General features: G+C 37.3%; 1 protein-coding gene across 8 annotated transcripts in view; it reads right to left on the bottom strand.

The window, feature by feature from the left end:
* Nucleotides 1–11,592, bottom strand: part of TASOR (transcription activation suppressor) — a 49,635-nt gene extending 38,043 nt beyond the window's left edge. For 4 of the 8 annotated variants that reach the window (XM_045530835.1, XM_045530833.1, XM_045530838.1 and 1 more), the window contains exons 1-4: nucleotides 10,998–11,592; nucleotides 2,605–2,750; nucleotides 1,126–1,218; nucleotides 68–140 (exon numbers count right to left, since the gene is read on the bottom strand). In XM_045530835.1, coding sequence (XP_045386791.1) covers nucleotides 68–140; nucleotides 1,126–1,218; nucleotides 2,605–2,750; nucleotides 10,998–11,334 — 649 coding nt within the window. In that variant the 5' untranslated portion in view covers nucleotides 11,335–11,592. The remainder of the gene's footprint in view (nucleotides 1–67; nucleotides 141–1,125; nucleotides 1,219–2,604; nucleotides 2,751–10,997) is intronic. The other 4 variants (XM_045530837.1, XM_045530839.1, XM_045530841.1 and 1 more) reach the window with 1 other exon arrangement.
* Nucleotides 11,593–26,994: the final 15,402 nt, after the last annotated feature.

The following is a 26,994-nucleotide window of genomic DNA, read 5'->3' as shown; positions in this document are numbered from 1 at the left end:
GAGATAGTATGTTTTTAAATAGCAACTTAATAGTAGGTAAATATAAATGTAAAAGAAAAAAGATTACCCATGGAAGGACTGCCAAGAATTGTTATTTTGGACTGGCCTACGTGTAATCCTTTTTCACATATGCTTTGAACCTAAATAAACAAAACATTGTTTCATCTTGCAATGATAACATCAAAAACATGGAAAGACAATTTGCAAACTTGTTTTAAATAAAAGCTTCTAAACTATAATATATTTTACATTATAGAAATTTCATATATATTCCAGTTTATAACTAAATAACTAAATGAAACCAACATATTCTCAAAATAACCATATCCAGAATGCATTTTTCTTTTTTTTTTTTTTGAGACAGAGTCTCGCTCTGTTGCCCGGGCTAGAGTGAGTGCCGTGGCATCAGCCTAACTCACAGCAACCTCAAACTCCTGGGCTTAAGTTGATCCTACTGCCTCAGCCTCCCGAGTAGCTGGGACTACAGGCATGCGCCACCATGCCTGGCTAATTTTTTCTATATATATTTTTAGTTGGCCAGATAATTTATTTCTATTTTTAGTAGAGACGGGGGTCTCACTCTTGCTCAGGCTGGTCTCGAACTCCTGACCTCGAGCGATCCACCCGCCTCAGCCTCCCAGAGTGCTAGGACTACAGGCGTGAGCCACCGCGTCCGGCCCAGAATGCATTTTTCTTTATGCTAGGCGTGACTGATATTCTGAATTCCTGCCACTTACATGTAGAACCATTCCCTTTTGGGGAGAATTAGAACCAGCAGAATATTTAAAGAGAATGTAACTCTACCTAAACATCTTCAATTAAAAGGGGGAAAAATAGTTCCAAGTACATGTAATCAATAATATAAAAGATGGTTTTTTAATAAAAGGAAAAAGTATTAATTATTAAGCATGTTCTAAGGGAAGAAAATAGGATTGGTCAGAGAAAAAAATGAGTACATTTGAAAAAAAATTACAAAACAATAAAATGCTTTGCCCCACTGAATCATTTCTTCCATTTATATATCAACAAATGGTTACAATTATCAACTATACTACTGAACTATAAAACTAGGAACTTACAATGGAAATATCCTCAAATTGTTTTTTATAACAAAGGTTAACTCACCTGATATCGATCAACCATCAGAAATGCATAGGATTCTGAAAGTTCTTTATCTAAACGACCATCAAACTTCAGTTCTCTTCGCTTTTCTGTAAACTAAATAAAATTAAATCTATAACAACTCCTTAGTTTAGCATGTGATTATGTTTTCCAAGAAATCCAACGCTACCAAAGTAGAAACTATCTCTTCTCTCCCTGTACTTTGTCCTTCCATTTTTCCCTCATTTTAACTGGCTCTTTGACCATACAATATAGACATACAAGCAGTTAGTGTTAAAATTGATGAACACTACAACAAAAATTTCTATTAAAATTTTACCACACTTCAACTCTCCCAAAGATTATAAGTTCATGTTTTAGTTATCTTTGCATCTCCTATTTTACTTAATATGGTATACTGCATCTAGCAGGTGGTTTAAAAAATCTGTTGAATGACCAGCTTCTACACTATAAATTCAATTAGGAAAAAGAAAAATGTTTCATTTCTTTTTAACTGTATTTTCTCAATGCCAAGCATGTAAGATATACTCCATACATATTTAAAGGATAAACGAGTAACATGGGTACTCTGAACTGTAAGTACTCTAAACTGCTGGCTTTCATATTTAGATACAAATAGATATACATTCAAAATATGAAATACCTAACATTTAATAATCAGTATTCAGGCCATTACTGCTCTTCAGTATTATAATTAATGAATCTGCAGACTACATTTTCATATAAAATTAACAAATAATCCCTATCATACTGTGAAATCACATCAAACTATCAAGCTTTTAATTTTTCCTGGGAGCCAGTAACATTAATGCCCTTAGGAATCCTTTCAAAGTTAAAAAATTCTGGTAGTACTCAGCTAACCAACTTGTAAACAACATGAAATTAATAGTATTTCATGTCCAATAGAAAGCAATACACATCAAATATTTCTAAACATCTCATTTGTACTACCTTTTCCTAAATGAAAATTCAAAGAATATTCTAATTTGTGCATAAAACTTAAGTTCACTAACATTCTCAATGTTCCCCTTTATTCACACTTTTTAAATAAGAATTTCTACTGATTATATTAACATAATCTAGCCATCAGGCAATAATTGTTGAAAAAATTAAGCATATCCTAAAGAAACACACATTTGATCCCACTAATTATCTTCCAATTTCAGCATTTAATTAAATGAACATGTACAGTACTCAAAGAGCAAAAGGCATTATGAATTTGCAATTAAACTATTTACAATAAGCTATCCTTGTGTTTCTCATTTGCAGAAAAAAAAGTTTTTTACATAATTACACTTCATAGCAGATAAACACAGTGCTACAGTAACGTTTTGGGAAAAAAATATGTTATTTAAAACTTTTTTTCCCCTTCATAATTTGGTTTCCCTAAAAACTTTAGTATTTTTAAAGAAAAGGATTTTCCCCCCAGGAAGTTAACTGGTTCTTAAAACAGTCTTACAGTAAGTACAACTGAAAACATACCTCCTTTTCCAAAAGCTCATTATGTATCAAGCAAGCACGTTTGTAGTTAAAATTTGATACTGAGGTTGGTTCAAGGTAAGATGAATGGAGAATATTTAAAACATCTTCAAATTCTCGAGAGCCTGGAGTTAATGGCTGGAAAAGTGCTAAAATAAAAAACATTTTTAATTTCAAGATTATTCTATCTTAAATGTAGCTTCTTATATTTTTGTGGGTTTGTTAACCTAACTTTAAATAAAGTGAAAAAAGGCATCAAGGATATCTTATTTTGTGACATGCAAAATAGATACTTATTCTCTGACAAAAAATTAAAACCAGCTGTCTACATTTACCAGTTCCTTCAGCAATGGAGGATCTGGAATTACACAGGCAGACAAGGAAGCTGCAATCCTGTAAACATTAGGGATGCTACATTAGGCAACCTAAATTGCTTAAACACTCTCCTAAGAATTTGGGCTTATACTCAACTTGTCTTAACTCCTATGTTACACTAAGAAGTATGTCTAGGACTGTGCATTTCCACAAACTAAATGCTTACATTATAAACGAAAGTATAAAAACATTTAAGACACTTAAGTACCTATAAAAAAAAGATTATGTTTTTAGTACTAAAGTTGGAAGTAATAGAATATGCTGTACCCAAATGTCTTCTTGTATAATCAATAAAAAGTAGAAAACTTACTATGACAACTTAATAAAATGGAAAGATGAAGGCCTTTGGAGTCAAACCCGGACACAAACACCAGACCTAGCATTTACTGGCTTTGTGGAAGATGTTGGATCAATAAATTATGTCACCAAAAAGCAGCTCTATTCCCTCACCTATCAATGGAGAACTCCAGCTATCCTATATGCCACATGCCACACATGAAACAATACATGGAAGCAGCTCACATTCCCAACCACTCTACATCCCATTTGACTTTTTAAACATTTAAGTCAAATATCCAATTTCTTCTTTGTAATTACCTGGTCTCATAACCTGAAATTCTCCTTTATGCATAAAATATTTAAATTTACTAATAAATTTCAGTCTATACATATGAATTTTTCCAAAATAAAAAACCACTTATTTTTCGTTGTAGATAGAACTAGTCATAGTTATACTCTACTACCTTAATTTCCTTCAAGATACTATTTAGTAAGAGTCAACAAATGTTACAGTTAAAATACTCAGGCCACTCCTGAAAACGTAAGTGTTCTACTTGTACATACTCTTAAATAGATGGTAGCTGACTTATAAATAAGCTGGTTTTTACTGTATTTTTATACATGATTATTAGACTTTAAAGGAAATACCAAATGATACATCCATTCATTTATGCAACCATGTATATATTTATAGAAGTATCTGTAAAAACATAGTTTTCAATTACAGAATGCATATAAAACAAATGTTTACCACTACTTTGGGATTGCAAACTAAAAAAAAAAATCAACCTAGTTATAGTAATGCAATAAAAAAGATACTGAGTAGGAGTAAGCTCAAAAAAAAAAACTAAAGTACTCAAATAGAAGACTACTAAACACAAAAGTATCCTATAATCAAATTTGTAGCAGATGAATATGCTCAATGAACTATTGATTGTAAGCTCCATGAGAGCAGGAGCTATTTCTGCCTTGTTCATTACTCCTCCTTCTCATATCCTGGTAGCTAGAACTGTGAGTGCTGGCCCCAAGTAGGTTCGATGACTAAGTTAAGAAAATGAGAAACTTTGTCCAATATTTTTAAAATATTAACACAAATAAATACATTCTAAAACTACCAAACTATGACTCATTTTAAATTAAGACCCATCCACAAATCCAACATTCAGTAACACACAAAACAAAAGGAAAGCTATTGAGGGGAAAGGAACTACATTGTCTCTCGATTCAGATCTTTTAGAGAACGTAGTAGTATAAAAACATTTTATCTTTACGATGATTGTCCCCAATTAAACTGTGAAAAATCTGGCAAGGAAAGCAGCATGTGGAAGTCTTTACAGGTTTTCACATCCCAGTGGGCCAAGTCGGATTTTTAAAGTTGGATTTTTATACATTATTTGTTTCTAAACAAATGTACCCCAAAAAAGTATCACATGGCTTCAAATATCCATAAAATTTTACAAGCCTAAAGCTTTTTTTTTTTTTTTGTATTTAAAAGGTTTCACTCTGTTGCCCAAGCTGCAGTGTAGGGGCACGATCACAGCTCACTGAAGTCTCAGATTCCTGGGTAGAGTGATCCTCCTGCCTTGGCCTTCCAAAGTGCTATGATTACATGCATGAGTCTCCGTGCCCAGAAATTATTTTCCTTAGTTAAGCTGCCCCAACACTATTTCTACCATTAATCTAATCACAAGTAAAAAATTAGTCAAATCACACAAATCTGCATAAAAATTATTCAAATTATTCTCGAAAAAATACTTAACATTTCCATTTCATTCCAAAGCAATGTCCTAGAGTCATGTCAAATGCACTCAAGAAAACAGCCAACAGGAAAAAAGTTCTTGTGAATAAAAATAAAGGTTGGGAGATTTTAGGTCAAACAATAAATATTTGTGTTCTTGGTATTTTGTATTTCAAATACCTCAGTGGCTTCACGAGGTAAACCAGAGTTATTATTTCCGATTTTTCCTAATGTTCATGTCTATAAAATCATCCTGTAACTATTTTTAAGGATTTCAAGTCTAAACTGGTAATGACAGTTTAGAAATTTATTGAGTACATGTTCTAAATGTACATTCCCTTAGTAAAAGGTTTCTTAATATTGCATACAAATTGGTCGCTATCTTGTCACTTCTTTTAAAGAAAACATAAATCATAATCTCAATTATGGGTCACTATTTGAGGCAATTAATAACCATGTGGCTATCTAAATAAAGAAAACACTTTACACATGAATCATCCATTTCACTCAGGGAAGTCAGTATATACCGTTCTCTGGATTCTAGTTATTGAGTCTAACCATTAATGGGTAACTACCACTTTTCAGATACTGTACTAAGAGCTTTACATGCATAGAGAGTAGAATGATGGTTACCAGATGCCGGGGAGGGTGGTGGGGCAAGGGGGATAAAGTGAGGATAGTTGATGAGTACAAAAATAAAATTAGACAGAATAAGAACTAGTATTCAGTTGCATAATAGGGTGAGTATAGTTAACAATTACTGCATATTTCAAGATAACTTAGAGTAGAACTGGAATGCTCTTAATACAAAGAAATGATAAATACTTAAGATGATGGATGCTCAATGAACCTGACTGAATCATTACACATTGTATACCTGTATCAAAACATCACATGTACTCCTAAATATATACATTATATACTAATAATCAATTTTTTTTAATTTACAAAAAAAAAATTGAAGCTGACTCTGTATCTTGTATCCTGAACTGTAAGTAAAATAAAAGATGTGTTTATGGGTATTAGAGGTAGAATCGCCAATCATGCCAAGAGTGGGAAAAATACAATTCCTCATTTTACAGATCAGGAAATCATACAGAACACTTAGACACAGGAAATTAGCTATGTAAGAACAAAGAATGTGATTTCTATGACTTTGCTCTTTCTTCTATGTGTCTTCTCTCAAATCTTTGTTCTTAATTTTTTCTCATTTTAATTTTCCTGTAGATATAACAGGGCCAAAAGTCATAACTAGTACCTTTTGGTTTACAGAGGTTAACAGCAGTAGCTAAAGTTCTTTCACACATTAAGACGTATATAATTTTGCTTATTTAATGGATTTCCATTAAATGCATGCCAGAAAAATGAGTTGATTACTGATCATACAAGGTTTCCTTATTGACAAACTGATTATAGATGTATAGATGGGATTAAAGAACAGAGATTCAAAAGGGCAACTGGAGATTTGTAACTCAAATAAGGAAACTGATTGTATCATAGAATTAGAACTAGCAATTTCCTGACTCCCAGCCATACTATCATCAAATATTTTTATTACTGGTAGCATAGAAAACATATTCAAGAATTGAAGGTTATATTTAAGCAGCTGGCATACATTTAAAGTACCTAGTAGCAGCTTCGTTTTCAATTAGTTTTACCAATTTATTTAGTGTTAATGCAGATTTTCTACATTGTGTATCTATGTAAAAAATTATCATATACACATATATAAATGAGCTACTTTTAAAAAATGGACCAGTTATCAAAACATACAAATGGATAATAAGTACAAATGAACAACTGTCTGATTTAAAGTAATTCATGGAAGAAGAGGAGATAATTAGCAAGAATAGGGCTGGGGATCTGCAAGTCTCCCTGAATCCACAGCTGATGTCTACTGGTATTAATGACTATAATACAACTCTCCACTTGTTCTTCACAATAATTATTTTTTAAAAACCAATTTTATTCCAGTCAAAAATAATGCTTTAGGAATGGGTGTTTCATCTCTAAATCAACAAGGTAAGGTTGAGCACAGTGTAGAATTAGGAATGAATATGCTGGCAGAGATCGAGAGAGTAGCACAAATATGAAATTTAATATTTTTTGGATGGAAGATAAGTCAATTTTACCTTCATTACTAAGAATTTACACGCACCTATCAAATGTTTTTTGTGTATGATTGGGTTCTTCCCAGACTTTTTTTTAATCTTTTAGCATCACTCTGTGAAGCCTAAACCAAGTGCACTTCTATGTATGGAGACCACTTGCCCTCAGAACCCAATCATCCATCTGCAACTAATGGAACACCATGGAAATTTCCTTTTAAGAATAGACTTGGCCCCAATGGCTCCGAAAAGACAACTGCAAATTTTGTGGGGAAAGATGGGGGCTGAAGGGCAGAATTAGCCATTAATTCTCCTGGACTAAACCAGTATAGAAACTGGTGGATGAGAGTAATTTTGGAGACTCCCTTGTGCCTTATAGAAAACAACCAATACGCAGCGCCTAGTGGCTCAAGCTAGCACTCTGGAAGGCTGAGGTGGGTGGATCACTTAAGGACAGGAGTTTTGAGACCAGCCTGAGCAATAGAGAGGCACCCATCTCATAAAAAAATTAAAAATTAGCTGGGCATGGTGGTGCACGCCCATAGTACCACCTACTGGGGAGGCCGAGGTGAGAGGATCGTTTGAGACCAGGAGTTTGGGTTGCAGTGAGCTATGACGATACCAACACTCTAGCAGAGTGGGGACTCAGAAAACATTTCCCAGAAAGTGCATCATCACTACTCAGTCTCTCAAGAATTTTGGAGGGGAAAATTGTATCAAATACAATTACCAATTTTAATTTACTTTTGGTGACTTACTAGATTTAGAGTAAAAGAAGGCAAAAGTAAAACATCTACCAACAAAATGCAATTCTACAATTTGGTTAAATTTAAGAACAGTACCTCTTTATAGTGCAGAAAATACCTCAACCAATAAAAAATACAACATACATCAAGAATGATAAAATGTATATCCTTCTAGTAATTATTTAATCTGCCAGGACTGATTAATGTTTACAGTGAATATAATTTCTGAATCTCAAAATTCCCAAGGATGAAGACATACTAAATTTTTCTATATTTAAACTTTTGTTTTGTGGGGTTTTCTTTTCCCCCACAAATGGGTCAGACCAACACACCAAAAACAACTAACTTAAATCCTCAAATTATTATTTTTTAAAAAATCTTGCTCTAGAGTTTGAGTAGTGGTAACAAATACTCTACACATTTAAGTTTAAATTCCAACTCCATCATTTACTAGCTGTGCGATCTTGAGCAAGTTACCTAACTTCTCAATTGTTCAGTTACTGCATCTATAAAATGAGCATAGGACCTACCACATAAAATTGTTAAGATTTAATCAATATGTATAAAGTGCTAAACAATGCCCAGAACTTATTAAGCATTGTGTGTGTCTGCCAACATTACTACTCCATTACAATGGAAGTATTGTGGGTGTCATACTATTGTCAAGACTAAGAAAAGAACTTTGAGTCAACAAGTTATACTCACATAGTATTTACTTTTAAGGTATTAGAAAAAAAAATACTCAAATCCTAACCTTAAATTTCACTGGAAAAGCATAGTCACAAGCAAAGGTCTGCCATAATAACATGAATGAAACATAACTTTTGATACTGAAAAGTTCAAGCAGACTACTGAAAATCATCTGATACTCAGGTGACCATAATTAATAATACCTAGCCAAATCCTATAAATGGATACCTTTCCCTTTCAAGGCTTCCAAGATATGTTGGATGAAGTGTGAAACTAGCAGTACCTGCACTGTTTGAGATGAGAATATTTTTTTTAATAATTTAAAAAGCTGAATTTCTCTATTAAATTCTACCACCAAGCACTAACATACCTCAGCTTGGACAGGATAAAGTTCATGATAGTAAAAATAGTTGCTTATTTAATTTTTATAAATTCTATTTAAACTTCTACTTCACTATTGAACAGTGTCTGCTCAGTGCATAAACATTTAGACAAGTTAAAAACTACTCACTTTCACTTAACATGAAAAAAGTCCACTGATACATTTTCCTTGCCCACAACACCTTTTGTCTCTAAGTGAAAATGGAAAAAACAAATTGTCCCCAAAGAGTACCAGACTCGGGGAAAACAGCTAGGGTTTGTTTCCTAATTCCTCAATTATTTCCACTTTTAGTGTGTTCAGCTGAAGTCTATTTTCAGCATCCTCTGGATTTGGTTTACCTAATTTAAAAAAACACAGAAACACAATGCCTTCCCGTAATTCCTACTGCCTTTCCACATCACCTACCAAAGTGTAAAGGTTTCTAGGCCAATTTTTTGGTCCTAACAAAGGTAAAGGCATATTGCGGTTTGTCCATTATTCGTAGGCACTTAAAACCTAAAACAAAATAGACTTCAAAAGGCTTTTATCAAGTTAAAGGAAAAAAAATTAAGAAAAAAATGTTCAACCTCCTACCTCATAACCAGAGCCCATCTGAATGTACTTCCAACTTACTCTCTACCAATTAATGTTGGGCATCTAACTTTTCTCATCTAGACTACAGTCATACATCTTAACTAAATACACCAAAAGAACTGACAGTCTTAACCTTTGAAAAGTCTCTTTTTGAACTCTAAAATATTACATTAACTCATTTAGAAGGTATTTTTAGAAACATTCATGTTACTGGACAAATGTTAACTTCATCTTTGTCAACATGGTTTCTCACACCAAGCATTTACTTCCTTGGCTTTGTCATCTAAATAGAAACAAACTTTGTATCTTACTGATACAAAGGCCCTAACAACTCCACTTGTGCAAATGGTGCTGGTTATTATGCATATGGAAAGAGGAAACACAAAGCTTCAGCCAAGATTCTAAGTCTTTACTAAGATTCAAATTACAACAAAAAAGCTTTCTGCAAATAAAAAAATTCCTATTATTTTCCAAGGTAAATAATGAAAAACTAAACCATGCAGTAGGGCAAAAAAGACTGACTTTAAGTTGCATAAATCCAGAATATCTGAAATTACTGGATAGTAAAAAATACTCTAATAACTAAACGGTAATATTAATTTTGATCTCCATTAGAAATTCTGACTCCATATTGATAACAATATGGCATTAAGATTGAAACAAGTAAATGTAATTAGTGCTGTTTCTATACTGGTTCCAAAAACTGAGACTGGATTTTTTTTTTTTTTTAATAAAATCTGAAGTTCTACCACCTGCCAAGATCAAGTTGGTGACTCTTGGGCATAAGCCAACTTATCATTTTTTTCCCATACGGAAATTACTGCACCAAGAACCTACCTTCCCAGTCTTTTCAAATACAAAAAAACACCAGCTAAGTCTGGATTGATAAACAGACCTATTTAATCTAACGCTTCAAAAACAAGGGAAAAATCTATATGGAAATGAAGTGTGATGGAAAATAGCAGTGTGCATGGATCACATCTACTAACGGAGAATTCTAAATAAGGGAAGACGCTGACATCAAGCAAATTTCAAGTAGACACATATAGCGAAGAATTTCCACAGGGAGAAGCACTTGTGGTCCTCAGAACGTAATGGCCTTGGAGAAAGCCCCAGAATCCATGGCCACGGGCCATTTCCACAGTGAGACTTCTCAGAAGCATCCTTAGGAGGACACATCAGCTTCTCTGCCTTCAGGGGTTGGGAGGGAGGGGCGCCGAGCACCATCTTTCCTCTCTGGGAGCTGCAGCCTTACGGACAAGCTTCAAACCTGAGCTACTTCCAACTTCCACGGGGAGAGGGGGAGCGAGGGAGCGTGGTTCCACCGCTTTCCTCTCGCACCGAGCGCAGCAGCTGGGCGGCCGTGACAGTGACGGGAGAGGCGGCTGGCGCTGCATGCGTGTTTACGTGTCTCGGATGGGTGTGGGAAGAGGAGACAGAGAGATTCTAATGAAAAGATGGAGGGGAGAGAGAAAGAGGGGTTGGGGAGAGGGGGAAGGCACCACCTTTCTTTTCTCTGCTCTTCCTGGGGATCTGAAAACTCCTCCTAACAGGCCTTTCGGGCTCTTCGGGGCCTTTGGGCAGAGCGGCCGCGCCCGCCTCAGAGGAGTCCTGAGGCTGCTCGTGACCGAGGCTCTGGGCAGCCTCGGCCCCCGCGGTCTCCTCAGGCCCGGCGCCGCCAGCGGGCTCCGCGATGCTGAGGCCGCCGCCGCCGCCGCCGCCATTTTGTGGGGAAGACTCAAGCTCCGGAAGCGTCTGCTTCATCTCGCCGTCTCCTACGCCGCCGCTTTCCCAGCTCGCGTCCGTCGGCGGAGAGGCCTCCGTCTCCGCAGCAGTTGCCATCGCGCCGGCGTGAGGAGCTCCGGGAAGCTTCTGCCCACAAGGTCGACGGGCGTGGGGGGAAGGGGCGGCAGGCCGGCCTTGCCGCCGAGCTGCTCTCTGCCCACCCACCCCCTTCCCCCCGTGGCCGCGGGCTGCGCTCCCGCCCCAGCAGCCACCTGGGGGCCCCGTAGCGGGCGCCCCAACCGTGCCGCCCAGCCCCTGCAGCCGCTCCTCTCTCGGGCAGTTCTTCAGCCTGACCCCGCCACTCAACGTGCTCGCGTCGGGCCCGAGAGGGGGCGGGGCCAATGCGAGCCTCTCCACCAATAGGACCGCGGCACCCGCCTCCGCGGGTGCGGATATAGGGCGCCGGGGGGCGGAGCCTCTGGGCGTCCAAGCCCGCCAAAAGGGGCGACTGCAGCGCCTGGCGAGTACCTCGACGCCGCCGCCGCCGCCTGCGGAATGCGCGGGCCGGGGGCGTTCTGCAAGTTCCTGGTCCGCACTTGGCCAGCGCTGCAGGCGAAGAAGTCGGGTTTAGCCTCTCCCAGCAACGCAGGCATCGCCCATTTCGGGACAAGACCCTCCCCATGCAGGCACGAGTTACGTCATCTGGGCCAAAACAGGCTTCCGAGCAGTGGATTAGGGAGGGTCTCTCGGTTTTGCCAAATGTTTGCGTGTGTACAAAGACCTGGGGAGGGGATAAGGAAATAAGACCGATAAGAGCCAAAAGCCTTGGACCAGGCAATCATTCTCACCAGATCTTGATTTTACAATAGATTACTCCCGCCTGCCCCCCTCTTTTATCTTAAAGGGTTTGACTGCTATGGCAGGGCTCCAGCAAGTTCTCAATACCTGGGATCCTTTGACTCGACTTGACAGCCTGGTGTCAACAGGATTTGGTTCTGGGGAATTTAAGGGGAGGGGGGCTGTTGGCTTTTGTAGTGTTTTCGTTTTTCAGTTTTCCTATAGCAAATGTATATTAAAGAAAAAATAAACTTTTGCAGTCACATTAAAAAATGTACAGCAAGTGGTCGCTCTCCCTTAAAAGAAAACAACTGGAGGCCGGGCGCGGTGGCTCACGCCTGTAATCCTAGCACTCTGGGAGGCCGAGGCGGGAGGATCGCTGGAGGTCAGGAGTTCGAGACCAGCCTGAGCAAGAGTGAGACCCCATCTCTACTAAAAATAGAAATTACCTGGCCAACTAAAAATATATATATAGAAAAAATTAGCCGGGCACGGTGGCGCATGCCTGTAGTACCAGCTACTCAGGAGGCTGAGGCAGGAGGATTGCTTAAGCCCAGGAGTTTGAGTTTGCTGTGAGCTGGGCTGACGCCATGGCACTCACTCTAGCCCGGGCAACAGAGCGAGACTCTGTCTCAAAAAAAAAAGAAAAGAAAAGAAAACAACTTGATAGTTAAGTGGAGGGCCTTTTAAGTAGTAGTTTCAATCTATTCAGTGTAAACTATCATGGGTTATTGTGAACACAGCCAATATTTACGGGGTGCTTTACATATGCTAGGCACGGGACAAAGATTTACATACCTTGTCTCCATTTAATCCTCACGACAACCAGATAAAAGGGAAATACTATTTTGCACAGTTTAAGTGTTGCAAGACATTGGACAAATTGAAACCAAGATTTGAAGGCAGGTATATTTAAATCCCACAGAAAGTACTTAAGCACTGTACTGACTGCTTCTCGAAGACCTAGTCTTCACAGCAGTCCTCCACTTTATTCATTTTATAGATGAAGCAACAGAGGGCTGACATCTTGCTTAGGGTCTCCAAGCCGCAGGATCAGGACTGGGACCCAGATCTCTATTACCAAACTCTAGCTGTGTCCCAAGAAGTTAACTGACCAAAGGACAATTACAGTAAAACCTCAGGCTTTGTCAGGTGGCTGCTACTTAAAAGAGCATTCCCAAGGACAAGAGGAAAGTTGGATTCCTATGCTCTGTGATAAACATCATCCCTGTTTAACAGTTGATATGGAAAAGCTAATCGTGGATAGCTTAACTTACTAGAATCAGCTCAGTAAATTATAGGCAAATGAGTGTAAATCAATTATTAGTAAGTAGTCGGGGTAAAAGCACATTTTAAAATATTTTTAAATGATAAAAAAGTGAGGACTAGGTTGAGGGGGAAATACATTATTTTAAGTAAAAAGTAACCTTTTTAAATTGGACAGGGGGCTTTACTTGATAGAAAAGGGGCTATAGAAGATCAGAAACTCAGATACTGCAGTCCCCAAATGGTAACTTTCTTTTTTGTTAGTTCATTAAAGGCATCCCTAAAAGCTCATTTTTATCAAATTGAAAGATAAGGAGGAACTAATTACCTGCTGGTGCCACCACTCAACAAGGGTTTCCTCATCCACTCAGCAAAAGCCAACTTTACTTGGAAGGTCCTAGGTTAAGGCAACTGCAGGTTGGTGAGGTAAAGAGTACCTAAAACTAAGCTCTGAGAGAACCGTTAGTCCTCCACAGAGGTTGAATCTTAAATTTTGTGAGGATAAAACTGTTTTCCATTCCAAATCAATATTTACTTTTAAAAAGATTTTTTGTGTGTGTGAATTCATGATTGTGTTTTATGAGGTGTAAAAAAAAATGGGAAGCTCTAAAATATAATTTAAAATATATATTCAATTATTACAGATAGAAAAAAATTTAAGTTCAGCTGGATAACATTACCAGCATTCAATACTAGAAATATTATTTAGTTGTTTATTGGGGGTGAGGCACTGCCCTGTGCTAAGGATGTAACTCTCAAGCAAATGGACGTGGTTACCTCCTTCAAATTTACAGTTCAGTGGGGTAATACATCTAAAACTAGGATCCATGGTAATAGCTAAGCTGAGATCTAAAGGTTAGGTAAGGAGTCAGCAACATGAAGGACAGAAAAGGCATCGAAATTTGCTAAATCCCATTATTTCAGAAAACTGACAGATACAGAGGATAGCCATGGGTGTTTATATATGTGTATGTATATAGATACCCAGTATATATGGGGGGGTGGGGCTATCACAGATGCACAAAGGTTAAAAGTATGAAACCTATGTTGTCTCCTACCATTAGTAATGGGCAAAGCAGCAGAACAAGGAATGTTAGAGAACAGTATGAAACAGCATATAATTAAATATCTAGGGACCACAATTGCCTATTAAAACATGGAAACAAAATTAATCCATTTCGACTCACCATTTTAAAAATAGGAAAAGACAATGACCCAAGATCACATAGCAAGTTAGTAAGAAGAGTTAACATTTACTGAGCACTTTCTATGTGTCGGGCATTGTTCTAAGAGTGTTACATATATAGACTTATTAATCCCCACAGAAGGTACTAATGTTATTCCTATTTTACAGATGAAGAAACTGAGGTAGAATGGTTAATTAATTTTTTAAGTTCATTTAGAGTGTGAATGGCAGAACCAAGATTCTAATCCAGGCAGTTTGCCTCCAAAGCCTCATGTCCTTAATAACCATGACACATTAACCTCTTTTGTTAGTGGCAAAACAAGTTTCAAAACTCTGAGTTTTCCACTAAGCCATTTTACCTCCCTTCCTCAAACATTACTTTAAAGAACAGGATATGAATGTATAATCCAGCAATAACTATCAAATATTGCTGATGCATAAACCTTTGACCTAGCAATTCTACTTCTACAAATTTGTAGTACAGAGGTACTCATCCACATTCTAAATATTTATGCAAGGATATCCAGTATGATGTTATTTGTAATAGCAAAGGATTGGAAACAATCTAAATAGCTATCAATGGGGTATATCCATACAGTGGAATACTATTCGGCCATAAAAAGCAATTAAGTACTGATACATGCTACAGCACAAACGAACCTTGAAAACATTATGCTAAGTGAAAGAAGCTAGACACAAAGACCATGTAGTGTATGATTCTGTTCATATGAAAGTCCATAATAAGCAATTGCATGGAAATAGAAAGAAAATTGGTGGTTACTAGCGGCGGGGGAGAAGGGAAAATAGGGACTGGCTGCTAATAAGCACAGGGTTTCTTTCTGGAGTGATGAAAATGTTATGGAATTAGTGATGATAATTGTACAACTTTTTGAATATACTAAAAACCATTGAGTTATACATTGTAAAAGGATGGGTTTTATCATATGTAAATTATATCTGAAGGTGGGGGCTAGGCATTCCTTAAGGTCAGAGACTCCAAACAGCCGAGACTCTCTCCTGTTGCTGGCTTTGAACAAACAAGCTGCCATGAACTCTATAGCTACCAACAGCTTGAGAGAGTGTGGAAGCAGATCCTTTCCTACTTGAATCTCCAGGTGAGAATGCAGCCCAGCTGACACCAGGACTTCAACTGTGAGACTGAGGACAGACCCCAGTGAGGCCATACCCAGACTTCTGACCTACAGAAACTGTGAGATAATACAGTATTGTTTTAAGCCACTAAGTTTGTGATAATTATTATGCATCAATAGAAAACTAATACAGAAGTTACAATATTCCTGGCATTTTCTAAGTACTTTGTATATTTTAACTCATTTAATTCTCACAACAACCCTAGGAGGTAGGTACTCATATTATTCCCATTTTTTTGATAAACAACAACAGCAACGACAAAGCAAGGTATAGGACAGAATGAAGAGTGTGTTAGTATTTGTACCAAAAAGAAAGGGAAATACAGTTAAATATTAACATATATATCTATTTGCATAAAACTTTTGTGGAAGGCACATACATAATTAGCCTGTGGAATTACTTGCCTGTGAAAAGGGAACAGGGGCCAGAAGACAGAGATGGGAGAGCCTTTTCACTCTGTATCCTTTTATACTTCTCATGTGTCTTTTTCAGGTAAAACAAGTTATTTTTGATGCTTACATGTACCTTGAGCCTTGAAGGTCACACAGCTAGGAGGCTTTTTTTTTTTTAAATAACATTTCCACTGAAAGGCAACAGTAGAGAAAAATAATAAAGACCAGTTAACAAACCACCACTAACAGATTCAATTCATAGAACTTTAAGGGCCTTAGAGATTAATTAGTTCAATTCATTTTATGGATGAAGACAATATTACAAGGTTAAAACTCCCTTGCCCATTCAGATGCATTAAAAAATGTGAAATTGTCATTCCTTCCATTATGCTTGAGCTAAAACAATAATTCTATTTCCTTGGAGTCATTCTTCTTTCCCCAAAGAGCTTATTCAGCTACTCATTGAGCAAATATTTCTTGGATGTGTCCTAGGGAAGCATAAGAAAGACCCTTTAGTTTGGCAAGAAACTGTGTTGAAGTTGATTCATGGTTGGTGTCTGTAAGAAAGACTTCCATTCGATATGAGGAGAAGCAACAAAAGACAGCCTCAGTTGAAAATAAGAATGTAGTTAGGGGTGAACAAGTTGCAATTATACCTTCAACTACACACAGTTGACTCTGGAAATCACAAACATCAACCAAACCCAGAAGTCAAGAGCTGTTTCTAAGGTTAAAGTTTTGCTCATTTCTGAGTCAAACCCTTCTAAGATTTTATTACGTGAAATACCATGGCTGAATCTCACAGGCATAATGTTAAATGAAAGAAGTACTGTATGATTCTGTTTACATGAAGTTCCAGGACAGACGAAAATAATCTATGGTAATAAAAATCAGAATAGTGGCTCCCTTGTGTGTAGGGCATGGGGCTGGTGGTAATTGACTCAAATGGGATATTAAGGAACTTTCTGGAATAATGGAAATGTTCTGTATCTTGATCTGGGTGGTAGTTAGAAAAACAGTGCATATATATAAATATTTATTGAATTGTGTGCTTAAGAGTCATGCATTCTATTGTATATTATTCTTCAAGTAAACAAACAAAAATAAACTTTTTCTGTGGGTTCCCATCATTCAAGGGATAAAGATAAGAATTCTTCATGTGGTCCGTAGAGCCCTGCTGATTCTGGCCCCGACCTCCCTTTTCATCCTCCACTTCTCTTCCCTAAGCTCCTCCTGGGTGCTTCCTCTGTCTGGCACACATGCCAAGCTCCCTGGCCACATGATCAACCTTAGCACGTGCTGTTTCGCCAGTACAGGGCGTTCTTCCCTATGCCACCCTCTTCTTCAGTTCCAGTTAGCTCCTGTACTTCCCTTGGCTTAAGCCTTACTTCCTTATGTGAATGTCCCTGATCATCCCCTCGCCCATTCCAGGTCAGGCTCCCCTCTTTGGTGCTCTCATAGAATTTTGTTCCCTTTACTCAGACCATTTACCTCCCATTGTCATCAATCTGTAATTACTTCCTTATTTGTGGGATTATTTAACTAAATCTGTCTCTCCCACTAGATCCTATATCCACTTCATAGACTGAGGGCCAACGTCTGGGTTTGCTTACCATGGTATCCCCAGGGCCTACCACAGTGCCTGAAACACTTCGGGGTTTACTAAATATGTTCTGACTCCTGAGGACAGTGTGGCTATCTCTTAATAGTATTCTCTGGCAGGAAAATTGCTGACCTCTCCCATAACCTGATTTAGGTTTATCTCCATTAAGTATTTACTGGTATATCTCTTTTTAAAAGCAAACTGGACCTATTACAGGGCATTCTGGATTTACCCAAAATATAAATTATAGAGTGTCTATCTTGAACTCCTGGCCTCAAGCAATCCTCCTGCTTCAGCCTCCCGAAGTGCTAGGATCACAGGCATGAGCCACCATGCCCAGCCATGGGGTGTCTCTTTAAATACCTTTTATATGATTTATACAAATTCAAAGTGTCTTTCACTGCAGTTAAGAAGATAGATAAACTTCATATGCCAAATCCAAGACTTGTTGAAATCAATAAGATTTAACAATTGGGAGTGATAATTGTGTTTTATCAGCTGACTGACAGTATAGAGCTAGTCAAAAAGCATTTGCACCACTGCCATTTCCACCTGAAGAAAGACCCAGGTTTGTACTAACTTTGTGTTGTGGTTGGTGGAGTTCTCTAAGAAGGAAGGAAACTGGTGCCAAGGACCCGAGTTTTACAAAGAGAAAAAAAATGCTCAAGAGGAAGTGGTACACTGCAAAAGTGCAAACGTTGGTAAAATGTGTGAAAAAAATTTTTTCAAATTAAAAGTGTGTTGGATTTTATGTTTTTATAATAGAGTACAAGAAAGTTGGCTGGGATGAAAGTTGTCTGGGATATCCTATTTTCAGGAGTATAGCGCATCTCACCACTTAATTTGAAAGACAGTGAATAAGTTGGAGGAAAAAAGAGTATGAATAATAATACATACAGCAAGAACATTTGAATAACACCTTGTAATTTACCAAATGCTTCACTTCTTCACTCAATAAATATTTCTTGGGTCCCTACCTGCTACCAGGACCTAAGCTGGGCTTCTGAGGATACAACTGTAAAGAAACAGATCCAATCTGACCCTGGGTTTATTGTCTGGTGCTTCCATGCACATTGCTTCATTTAATCTTCACAGCAGTTTCAAAGAAACATTGACATTTGGCAGAGTAAGAAATGGTGACTTAACTGCCTTGCTCAAGAAAACACTACCAATGGGAAATGGAGCAAAACTTAAATTTGCACCTCCTAATTCCAATTAATTGCATGTGCTTACAGCTACACCAAATTCTATCTACTTGCTTGTAGGCCTCTGGGATGTCTAATTTATTAATCAAGACTCTGAAGGGAAATCAATAAAAATTGTGAAGTTATACCACTATGCATTTAAATTATTTTCTTATATATCATTTCTCTCTCTTGTTTTGTCCTTTTATTTTCCCAGATAAATAGGACAATTCCCACCAACTCCCTTAAAAACATGAGTTTCTTCATTTTTACTTTTTTTCTAATGGCTCCTACAGATTTGTAGATGGTTAGATTATTGTTTGGCTTTAAAAACCTTTTTTTAAATGTCCTTCCCCATAATATTTCCAAATGAAAAAAACATTTTTTCCCAATTATTTTTCCATTTAATCTAAAAAATTCCTGGTTAAAAGAAATTTGCAAAACTAGGGCTTTACAAAAAAATATGACCTCAAGTTTTAGTACTCTCCACTGGCTCTGAAAAGATAGGCAACTAATTATTATAAGTTTTCTTCTAAGAAGTCTTTGGGGAACCAGCCAAGTTTAAATAGGGTAATTGGTAGGTCTATGGTTTCAATTTACATAAATTATAGAAACATAACACCAGACATTTATCTAATTGAAGAAAATGTGGTATTCAGTTACTTATCCAGAGGAATTCTACTTGTGGTTTGTGTCATCTGGTGGTTAGCCCATTCTCTTGAGAATCTGAGTTTCTCTGGAGGCAGAATATATGGTAACAATGCTAAAAAAAAAAATCAGTTTTGCTTTACTTAGCAAAAAAGCTCAAAATATATATTAAATACAAATATTCATATACATTTCTTTGATAAGAATATTAAAATAATATAAATCCATAACTCCTTTAGAAGTTGCTTATCCACATTCCTGTTAAAGATGTTTAGTTACACTCACCATGATGCTCTCCTTCCTTCTTTAAGTGCTAAAGAACCCTTCGGTCTCCTAATAAATATGCTATCGTAGGTCCTATGGCCCTTTGTTGAGTTTCCTGTAAATATGATGAGCAATGTAAGACATTTAATACTGTCAAATTTATTCCAAAATTTCTTATATTAGGTAAGTACAAAGATACTACTTCTATAAGTGTGTTGGACAGATCTTAGATTCTTACGGAATTACACACAAGATAAATTTATTTTAAATATTTAAGCTTCAGAAATTATTCAAGCAAAATTCCACTTTCCTATTGCTATAGAGTGAATTTTTGTGTTCTCCCCCAAATTCATATGTTGAATGTCATGGGTATTAGAAGGTAAATGAGTTTAAAAAAATTAAAAAAAAAAAAAGGAGGAGTGAAACCTTTGGGAGCTAATTGGGTCACGAGGGTAGAGCTACAATGAATGGAATTAGTGCCCTTATGAGAGAAAGCCAAAAGAGCTCTGTCACCTCTTCAGCCATGTGAGGACACAGCCAGAAAATAGTTGTCTATGAACCAGGAGGTAGGCCCTCACCAGACACTGAATCTGCCAGGGCTTTGATCTTGGACTTCCCAGCTTCCACAACTGTAAGAAATAAATTTTTATTGTTTATAAGACCTAGACTATGATATTCTATTACAGCAGCCTGAACAGACTAAGACATCTATTTCTTACCTATAGGTGTCTGAAGTGGAGTCAATTAATTGTAGGTTTTATATTTTTTTCAAAAAACACATAACATAAAATTCTGTCTCAATGCCTCAAGCATCTATGACCACAGCCTGTCTGCAATGACCTAGGAAATTCATGAGTAGAATGCCTCATACCCTCATGCTGGAATAATTTGGAGCTTACTATACTGATATTACTGGTACCCATTTGTTAAACTCATTCAATTATTTAGCAATTAGTTATTGAACAACTTGTGCTTGCCAAGAACTGTATCTGATGCAGAGGATAAAACATAAGGCAGTTCACACTCAAGCAAAAGAGATGAAGGCCATCTGGTAGAGACTGGCTGAGTTTTGGCAGGGAGCAGGAAAGGAATTCCAGGTAGAGAGGACAGTGAGGAGGAAAAGGAACAAAGATAACAATGTGAGAAACCAAAAAAGTTTTACAGCAGGGAGGCACAGTTGGCTGTTGTGGTATATAGGGAGAGACAGGGCGTGGAGAGGCAAGGCAGCCTCCTCGGACAGCTCCAGCTCAGTCAGAGAACCTCATGTGCCATGTTAAGGGACTTAGATTTAATCCTAGTAGCAAAAGATAAGAATTTTAGGATTTCAGGTAGAGGCTGACCCAATCAGATGTACATTTCAGACAGATCATTCTGGTTCTTGTTATAGAAGGTAGATTTTAGGTGGTTTGGAGGCAGCAAGACCAGTTAGGACACTGTTGCAAAAATCTTGGTAAGGATGGCTTAGGACTTCAGCATCCTTGGTAATTGTCAGCCTCGATGCAAACCAAGGTTGTGCTTCGGTGTGAGAGAATTTCAAAGAAGAAAAGAAGTAAAGAGATGGAAGAAACCAATAATAATTACGAAAGGAAGCTGCTGTTGTTCTCTTTTCTCCCTACCCCCACGACATTCCTTTTGTTTCTGTTTTTGTTTTTTGCTTTCTTTTTTTTCTTTTTTTGAGTCAGGATCTCCCTCTGCTGCCCAGGCTAGAGTGTAGTGGCATCATCATAGCTCACTGCAACTTCTAATTCCTGGGCTCAAGCAATCCTCCTGCCTGGAACTCTCAAAGTGCTGGAATTACAGGCATGAACCACCACGCCCGGCCCACATTCCTTTTTTTAACATGTCAATAACTTAGAATCTTTTGAAAAGACCAAATAGTAAACCATAAAATAATGCTGTCAGATGTTTTAGAATAAGCCAAATAAGGGATAAAAACACTTCCAGTTCACAATTCAGACACAGAAGACCTTACAATGGTTCACAATTTTCAACTAAAAATCACATCTCCCATAAAACATTTTAAGTATTTTCCCTGTTGGGATGATCTAACAGCAGATCATAGGCTTGAAATGGAGTGAAGGAGCACAAATGTGTAAGAGCAGATAAGAAGACTGAATCTGCAAGATGTCGGTAATGAATGGCAAAAAGGAAAAAGAAAAAGAAGACTGAATGGTTTAAGGTTTCCCCTTTCCATTGCAAGACTAGATTCAGGCAGTCTCTGGTGTGTCAAAATTAGACATCTAACATTTAAACACACAATATTGTTTATATTGTGAAAATAGTTAAAATGTGTTTAGAAAATAAAATCTGAATCAGACACTTGCACAATGTCTGATCACCCCAGTCCTGAGAACAGAACCTACATTGGGCCAGAGCATACTGAACACTTTCACATCCCTTTTTTGCTGAAAACCAGACCTTTGGGGGATACACAAACATTCCAGCAGAGGGCAGCAAAACTTTACCAAGCAGTTTAAAAAAAAAAAAACAACCCTACATTTCTATATTGCCTAACAATATTTTTAAAATAGTCCAACAAAGTTATATGAACATATATGTGCTTATATACATATGAACACACACATTGATCTTATAGTAATTGTGGAATTGCAGTATTACAGTACTTACATTTAGGCAGAACGTAAGTCTTCCCAGAGCTCTGAGGCTGCTGAAGGCTCCTAGATAGAAAGGACCTGGGGCAATGGCAAGAGGGAACCAAGATAAGCCAGGACGTCTGCATCTGAATGGAGTCATCCCCCTGGGGGTTTGCTAACTTTTACAAAGAATTATGGTTTAAGGCACAATGGGATTCTTTTTTTTTGTTTTGAGACAGTCTTACTCTGTTGCCCAGGGCTAGAGTGCCCTGGCGTCAGCCTAGCTCACAGCAACCTCAAACTCCTGGGCTCAAGCTATCCTCCTGCCTCAGCCTCCCGAGTAGCTGGGACTACAGGCATGTGCCACCATGCCCGGCTAACGTTTTCTATATATATTTGTAGTTGTCCAGATAATTTCTTCCTATTTTCAGTAGAGACGGGGTCTTGCTCTTGCTCAGGCTGGTCTTGAACTCCTGAGCTCAAACAATCTGCCCACCTCGGCCTCCCAGAGTGCTAGGATTACAGGCATGAGCCACCTCACCCCGCCCGTATATATTGTCTTTTTACAGCTGAATAATATTCAATTGTTTGTTTATATAGCTCTCATGTTTTAAAACAGGAATTTAAAAAATGACTTTGAGACTCCTTCTTCCAGTCATACCAGAATAACAGAGATCAGACTCATCTTCCCCCTATAAACAACTAGAAAACTGGCCAAAATACATAAAACAACAGTATTTGGACATCAGACAACAGGCAATGTGGGTTGTAACCCCTGAAAAAAAGGAAACAAAAAGGTAAGCCCCACAACCACACCAGATTTTTGTCTGAGGGCAATTTCCAGGCTGTGGATGCAGGGAGTGGAATGCAAGGAAAGCCTGGTAATATCTCTGAGTTGAGACTTGGGGAGTCCAGGGCAGTTGGAAGTTGTCAGGCAGAGTTCTAGAGAATTGAGAGCTGCGCAGGGAAAGAGATTCAGAAATCTGCACAGGAGATCCCCTTGCCCATGCACGTGTTTGGTAAACCTGGGAAACCTTTACCAAACCTGTTTTGGTAAAGACTGGGAATTATAAACTGAATAATACTCAGAGCTCACACTGGGTGAGAAGTGAGAACTTCAATTAGTCAAAGTCCTCAGTGATCACCTGAACCATGCAACAGATATTCAGGGGCATCATGGCTCAGCAGCACCCCTAAATAATCCCTGGAGTAAAGGCTGATCTACACCTGCCATAGCAAAAATTAATGTAGGCCTTGAAAGTGTCAAACTGAACTATAATTACCTTGCCTGCCTGCCAGAACAAAGCCTAATATTCTTTAAAGGAAAACAACAAAATTCAGACACTCACAATGTCCAGCATCCAATAAAATATATTCTAGACATGCCAAGAAGAAAGAAAATGTTGGCTTATAACCAACAGAAAAATTGACCAATGAAAACAGACATAGAAATAATAGGGATGCTAGAATTGGCAGATACAAATATTTAAATTGCTATTATAACAATGTAAACCCGCAAGGCAAATATAAACATAATGAGGAAAGAAATGAAAATACAAAAAAGGACCACGTGGAATAACCAGAGATGAAGAATATAGTTTTCAGAATGAAATTGATAGTTTCTCTGGAGGCATTAATAAGATTAGATGCTGCTAAAATATAGATCAGTAAACTAAAGGACCTAGCAATAGAATCTATACAAAAATTGAGCACAAATGTTAAAAATATTGAAAAAAAATGAACAGAGCCTCAGTGACCTGTGGGAAAATATGGAGTAGTCTAACATGTGTAACTGGAGTCTCGTAAGGAAGAGTAGTACAAAAAAGCATTTGAAGAAATAGCGGCATATAGTTTTCCTAACTTTATGGAAATTACAAACTCAGAAATCCAAGAAATTCATTGAACACCAAATAAGATAAACATACTCACACATACAAACCACACCAAGGCATGTCATTATCAAATCACTGGAAACCAATGATTAAGATACAATCTTAAAGGCAGACATCCTCAACCCCAAATACATACATAATACATAAATAATACATTACATACGTAAGAGCAAAGATAAGAATGACTACAGGCTTCTCGTAAACCAGAAGACAATCCAACAACATTTTTAAAGTGCTGAAAGAAAAAAAAAATTGTAGACTAGAATTCTACATTAAGGCAAAATAAAGATTTTTCAAATGAATCTAAGAGAATTTGTTGCTAGTAGACCTTAAATACAAAGAACATAGAAAGGAAGTTCTTCAGGCTGAAAGAAAATGTTACCAAATGGATATTTAGCTCTATACAAAGGAAGTAAGAGCACTAGAAATAGTAAATATGTGCATAAATAAAATTTTCTAATTGCTTTATTTCTTTAAAAGATAAACATCTCTGTTAAGCAAAAATAATAACCATGGATGGAGAGGGTTATAACAAGAAGAGGCAAATGTGTAATAGCAACACCACAAAGAATTGGGAAAAGGAAATGGAAAGTAAGTATATTGGTGTAAGATTCTACATTATGCATAAACCAGTATAATATTATTTGAAGGTAGATGGCAATGAATTAAAGAATGCTAAACAAACAAAAAACCCAAAGAGAATAATTAATAAACCAATAGAGGAAATAAAATAAAATATTAAAAATACCTAGTCTAAATGAAGGTGGTGGGAAAAGAGGAAAAAAGGAACTTAGAACAAATGGGACAGAAAATAAATAACAAGAAGGGAGACTTAAATTATATTGTTAATTATACTAAATACAAAGAGTATAAAGCTTTCAATTGAAAGAGACTGTCAGGCGACTTTTTTAAAAAAACAAGACCCTTATATATACTATCTGCAAGAAACCTATTTAATATAAGACACAGATAGATTAAAAGATATAAGATGACAAAAGATGTATCATATATGCTACTAATCAAAAGAAAGTTGGAGTGGAGTGGTTATGTTTTTTTTTTTTTTTTTTGAGACAGTCTCACTTTGTTGCCCAGGCTAGAGTGAGTGCCGTGGCGTCAGCCTAGCTCACAGCAACCTCAGACTCCTGGGCTTAAGCGATCCTACTGCCTCAGCCTCCCAAGTAGCTGGGACTACAGGCATGCGCCACCATGCCCAGCTAACTTTTTTTTCTATATATATTTTTAGTTGTCCAGATAATTTTTATTTCTATTTTTAGTAGGGACGAGGTCTCGCTCAGGCTGGTCTCGAACTCTTGACCTTGAGCAATCCACCCGCCTCGGCCTCCCAGAGGGCTAGGATTACAGGCGTGAGCCACCGCGCCCAGCCTTGGAGTGGTTATGTTAATATCAGGAAGAGACTTTATAATGAGGAATATTACTAGAGACAAGGGAGAGACATTTCATAATGGTAAAGGGATAAATTCATCAAGAAGATATAACAATCCTAAATGGGTTTGCACCCAATAACAAATTTTCAAGATACATACACAGAAACTGATAGAACTGTAAGGAGCAATAGACAAATCCAAAATCACAGTTGGAAATTTTAATGCTTCTCTAATTAATTGGTATGAAAAGTACACAGAAAATCAGTAGGGATATAAAAGGCTTAAAGAGCACTATTAGCCAATCACTTAACTGACTACTAAACAGCAAAGTACACATACATTTCAAATGTACATGAAACATTCACCAAGATAGTTCATATGCTGGGATATAAAACAAGTTTCAGTATTTTGAAAAGAATTAAAAAGAATACTCTAGGCCGGGCGCGGTGGCTCACGCCTGTAATCCTAGCTCTGGGAGGCCGAGGCGGGTGGATCGCTCGAGGTCAGGAGTTCGAGACCAGCCTGAGCAAGAGTGAGACCCCGTCTCTACTAAAAATAGAAAGAGATTATCTGGCCAACTAAAAATATATATACAAAAAAATTAGCCGGGCATGGTGGCTCATGCCTGTAGTCCCAGCTACTCGGGAGGCTGAGGCAGTAGGATCGCTTAAGCCCAGGAGTCTGAGGTTGCTGTGAGCTAGGCTGATGCCACGGCACTCACTCTAGCCCGGGCAACAAAGTGAGACTCTGTCTCAAAAAAAAAAAAATAAATAAATAAAAAAAAAAAAAATAAAAAGAATACTCTAACACCAAATAGGTATATACTAGGAATGCAAACAAAGTTTGTTTAACATTAGAAAATTAATATAATTCATATTACAGTAACAAAATAAAAAAAACTTAGGATCATCTCAATTAATTTTTAAAAATTGACAAAATTCAATATCCATGCATGACTTAAAAAAAGGAAAAAAAAAACCCTTAGCAAGTTAGGAGTAGAGGGAGAACTTAATCTGATAAAGGACATCTACAAAGACCTAAATGAATAAAGAGAAATAGCATGTCCATGGATTGAAAGACACAATGTTATTAAGCTGTCAGTTCTCCCCAAATTGATCTATATAATCAATGCAATAGCAGTCAAAAGTTCAGTAAGCTATTTTTGTATAAATTGATGAACTTATTCTAAAATTTATTTGGAAAAGGCTGAGGACTTAAAATAGCCAAAACAATCATGAAAAACCAAAAAAACATAACCTAATTTCAAGAAGTGCTATAAAGCTACAGTAATCAAGACAGTGTAGTGTTGGTGTAAGCATAGACATGTAGATCAATGAAACAAAACAGAGAGTCCAGAAATAGATCCACACATAT

Source organism: Lemur catta, chromosome 18 (genome assembly GCF_020740605.2).
Source record: "Lemur catta isolate mLemCat1 chromosome 18, mLemCat1.pri, whole genome shotgun sequence".
In the NCBI taxonomy this organism is placed as follows: domain Eukaryota; kingdom Metazoa; phylum Chordata; class Mammalia; order Primates; family Lemuridae; genus Lemur; species Lemur catta.
Note: the sequence above shows the minus strand (reverse complement) of the source record. Positions and strands in the feature narration are given on the sequence as shown.